General features: G+C 40.0%; 1 protein-coding gene across 1 annotated transcript; it reads left to right on the top strand.

The window, feature by feature from the left end:
* The first annotated feature begins 1,145 nt into the window (after nt 1–1,145).
* LOC104998271 (olfactory receptor 8S1-like) lies at nt 1,146–2,069 on the top strand. The gene has a single exon (XM_010853351.1). The coding sequence runs from the start codon at nt 1,146–1,148 to the stop codon at nt 2,067–2,069; it is 924 nt and encodes a 307-aa protein (XP_010851653.1).
* Nucleotides 2,070–4,410: the final 2,341 nt, after the last annotated feature.

Below are 4,410 nucleotides of genomic sequence, written 5' to 3'. Positions count from 1 at the left end.
CCTCCCAGCATCAGAGTCTTTTCCAACGAGTCAACTCTTTGCATGAGGTGGCCAAAGTACTGGAGTTTCAGCTTTAGCATCAGTCCTTCCGAAGAACACCCAGAACTGATCTCCTTTAGGATGGACTGGTTGGATCTCCTTGCAGTCCAAGGGACTCTCAAGAGTCTTCTCCAACACCACAGTTCAAAAGCATCAATTCTTCAGCACTCAGCTTTCTTCACAGTCCAACTCTCACATCCATACATGACCCCTGGAAAAACAATACCCTTGACTAGACGGACCTTCGTTGGCAAAGTAATGTCTCTGCTTTTGAATATGCTATCTAGGTTGGTCATAACTTTCCTTCCAAGGAGTAAGCGTCTTTTAATTTCATGGCTGCAGTCACCATCTGCAGTGATTTTGGAGCCCCAAAAAATAAAGTCTGACACTGTTTCCCCATCTATTTCCCATGAAGTGATGGGACCAGATGCCATGATCTTAGTTTTCTGAATGTTGAGCTTGAAACCAACTTTTTCAGTCTCCTCTTTCACCTTCATCAAGAGGCTTTTTAGTTCCTCTTCACTTTCTGCCATAGGGGTGATATCATCTGCATATCTGAGGTTATTGATATTTCTCCTGGCAATCTTGATTCTAGCTTGGGCTTCTTCCAGCCCAGCGTTTCTCATGATGTACTCTGCATAGAAGTTAAATAAGCAGGGTGACAATATACAGCCTTGAAGTACTCCTTTTCCTATTTGGAAGCAGTCTGTTGTTCCATGTCCAGTTCTAACTGTTGCTTCCTGACCTGCATACAGGTTTCTCAAGAGGCAGGTCAGGTGGTCTGGTATTCGCATCTCTTTCGGAATTTTCCACAGTTTATTGTGATCCACACAGTCAAAGGCTTTGGCATAGTCAATATAGCAGAAATAGATGTTTTTCTGGAACTCTCTTCCTTTTTCCATAGAACTCTCTAAAGTATGTGAAGACTGTGACCTAAATTTGTGATCAATCAAGAAAAGTGAGGGCAGCTTTGAGATATGTAAGCACAAGTTCAGACAACTCAGGGAGGGATGTTTAAGAAGAGAAGATGATGCTGTAGAGAATGGGGACAATCATAGGCAATATCACCCAATTTCTATTTTATTCCAAGGAAACATCCTCCACAAATGGCCTTGAGGAACCGCAGCACCATCACCGAGTTTATTCTCACTGGGCTGTCAGACGACCCCCACATCCAGGCTCTGCTCTTTGTGCTCTTCCTGGTGATTTACCTCCTGACCGTGATGGGGAACCTGACGATGCTGCTGGTGATCAGGGCTGACTCCCACCTCCACACGCCCATGTACTTCTTCTTGAGTAATCTATCATTTGTGGACCTCTGCTTCTCTTGTATCACTCTTCCCAAGCTCCTGAAGGACCTCCTGTCTGAGAAGAACACCATCTCTGTCGAGAGCTGCCTGACTCAGGTCTTCTTTGTGTTTTTCTCTTCAGGAACTGAAGCCTGTCTCCTCTCAGTGATGGCCTATGACCGCTATGCCGCAATCTGCCACCCCCTGCACTATGGCCAGGTGATGAGCAACCAGCTCTGTGTGAGGCTGGTGTTGATCTCATGGGGCCTGGCCTCTCTCAATGCATTTGTCATTGTGCTCCTGGCTATTAGCCTGGATTTCTGTGAGGCCCAAACCATCCACCACTACACCTGTGAGCTGCCTGCCCTTTTCCCCCTGTCTTGTTCTGATATCTCTATTGTTACCAATATCCTACTCTGCTCCAGCCTATTGCATGGGCTTGGAACCTTCATCCCAATCTTCTTCTCTTATGCCCGTATTATCTCCACCATCCTGAGCACCAGCTCCACCAAAGGCAGAAGCAAGGCTTTCTCCACCTGCTCCTCCCACCTCATCGCAGTGATCTTGTTCTTTGGCTCAGGTTTTCTTTGTTATCTCATGCCTCCGTCTGGCTCCTCTTTGGATTTACTCTTCTCCGTACAGTACAGTGCAGTCACACCCATGCTGAATCCCCTCATCTACAGCCTAAAGAACAAGGAGGTAAAGGCAGCTGTGAAAAGGACATTGGGGAAATATCTATAATGTTCAGGCAGTGAACAAAGACAACTGTAAGCAAAATCACGAAGATTGTATTCCATTGCCTTTGCTCTTTTGCCCTCATCTCCTCTAATCAGACGATGTCAGTAATTCTGAAGAAAGATTCCAGAGCTCACCCAAACACCTAATCCTGTTAGTCCAAGGAAGTGGCTCTTGATTTTGGTTCCCTATTTGGAAAGTCCATGCTGTTGGTTGAAAGAGAGTGTGAAAACCATCTTCCACAAAGTAGATAAATAAGACAAACAAAATAAAATGAGGTTAAGAAAAAAAGATACAATGACACAGGAGTTTCAGCATCTAACTATAAAGAGCTGCAGAGAGAACTAAAAACAAAGGAGGTATTTGTTAAACAGAAGTTAACCTTTTCAAATCCCAACTACTTATAAATTCTTGAAGTAAAACTCTTGAAAAGCAAAATCCTTTGTTAACAAAAAAGTCAACCGTCTACATAGACTATCGTGAACATGAGAACACTATATACTAAAGTTAAAAACATTGCCAATGCAGCCATCAATAGAAATAAAATCTATCCTTATATGAATTCATTAATAAGAAAAAAATTGTAAGTTTCTGAATGCTTAAATGCAATCATTAGAAAGATAATTAAACTTATCATAAGAAAAGGAGGATAAAGGGACTAAAAGCACAAATTAATATATTAGAAAAGAGAAAAATAGAAGCAATAAATAAATCGAGGCACTATTCAAAAAGATCAATTTTGACATAATTATGTAAATATATTGAAGAAAACAGAAAAAGACCCTAATAGTACAACACTGATGTTAAGAATAAAAATTATAAGGTAACGCTAAGATTTGTCTAAATAAACTGAAAGCAGGATTTTGTTTCATTTTAAGAAAATATAACCAAAAAAATAAAATTGAGCTATTTGATGTGTAAAACAAAACAAAAAACATTAGAATAAGCACAAAAGGACAATAAGCACTGATAGTTTTTCAGGTAAGTTTTGGCAAACTTGAATGCCTTTAAAATAATATGGAAAATTGTTAATGCTTTTCAGAACTAAAGTAACTGATTCAAAATATGAAAAATTACCACCGTCTCATGAATATTTAGACAAGTCAAAATGAAATGATCCACTGAATCTTAAAGTATACTGAAATAATAATAATATAAATAATAACCCATGACCGAGTAAACTTCTTATTGCTTTGATTCCTCAAATCAATAAGTTAAAGTGAGAATAATCCCATGTTCACCCTGATAGATTCTTAACAAGCATAAAAGTAAAATTCAACAATTTTGACCTCAAATATTTAATAATAAAAATTCTAATGACTTTTTTATTGAAGTATAGTTGATTTACAATGTTATGCCAATCTCTGCTATACAGCAAAGTGACTCAGTTATAAACCTATAAACATGCTTTTCATATTACTTATTATTTATTTAACATTAAATAATATTCAAATATATGCTTCATGATATAATATCAAATTGGAGGAATTACAGTTATGGTTTTTCCATTAGTCATGTACAGACATGACATGGGACTATAAAGGAGGCTGAGAGCCTAAGAATTGATGCTTTCAAATGGTGGTGCTGGAGAAGACTCTTGAGGGTCCCTTAGACTGCAAAGAGATCAAACCAGTCAATAGTAAAGGAAATCAACCCTGAATATTCATTGGAAGGACTGATGCTAAAGCTGAAGCTTCAATACTTTGACCACCCGATGCAAAGAACCAACTCACTGGAAAAGACCCTGATGCTAGGAAAGATTGAGGGCAGGAGGAGAAAGGAGCAACAGAGGATGAGATGGTTGGATGGCATCACCAACTCAATGGACATGAGTTTGAGCAAACTCCAGGAGATGGTGAAGGACAGGGAAACCTGGCGCTCTGCGGTCCATGGGGTCACAAAGAGTTGGACACAACAAGAGCAGTTAAAAGAAGACAACACTATCACTCATATTACTTAACAAGGTTATGTAATTCCCTCCAGTGCAGTAAATTGATATTAAAATACGATTTTTAATTATGGAAGAGGGGATCTACAAATATTTGGAGGTAATAATGATTACCCCAAAATCTAAGAAATCTCTAATTATTACTATTCCAAGAGAGTTTATTAAGGTAACAAAAAGCTTTCAGTTCAGTTCACTCAGTCGTGTCCGACTCTTTGCGATCCCATGAACTGCAGCATGCCAGGCCTCCCGTCCATCACCAACTCCCAGAGTTCACCCAGACTCACATCCATCGAGTCAGTGATGCCATCCAGCCATCTCATCCTCTGTCGTCCCCCCCTCCTCCTGCCCCCAATCCCTCCCAGCATCAGAGCCTTTTCCAATGAGTCACCTCTTTGCATG

Source organism: Bison bison, unplaced genomic scaffold, assembly GCF_000754665.1.
Source record: "Bison bison bison isolate TAMUID 2011002044 unplaced genomic scaffold, Bison_UMD1.0 scf7180017853138, whole genome shotgun sequence".
Lineage (NCBI taxonomy): Eukaryota > Metazoa > Chordata > Mammalia > Artiodactyla > Bovidae > Bison > Bison bison.
The sequence above is the reverse complement of the archived record's forward strand: the minus strand, read 5'-3'. Positions and strand labels throughout refer to the sequence as shown.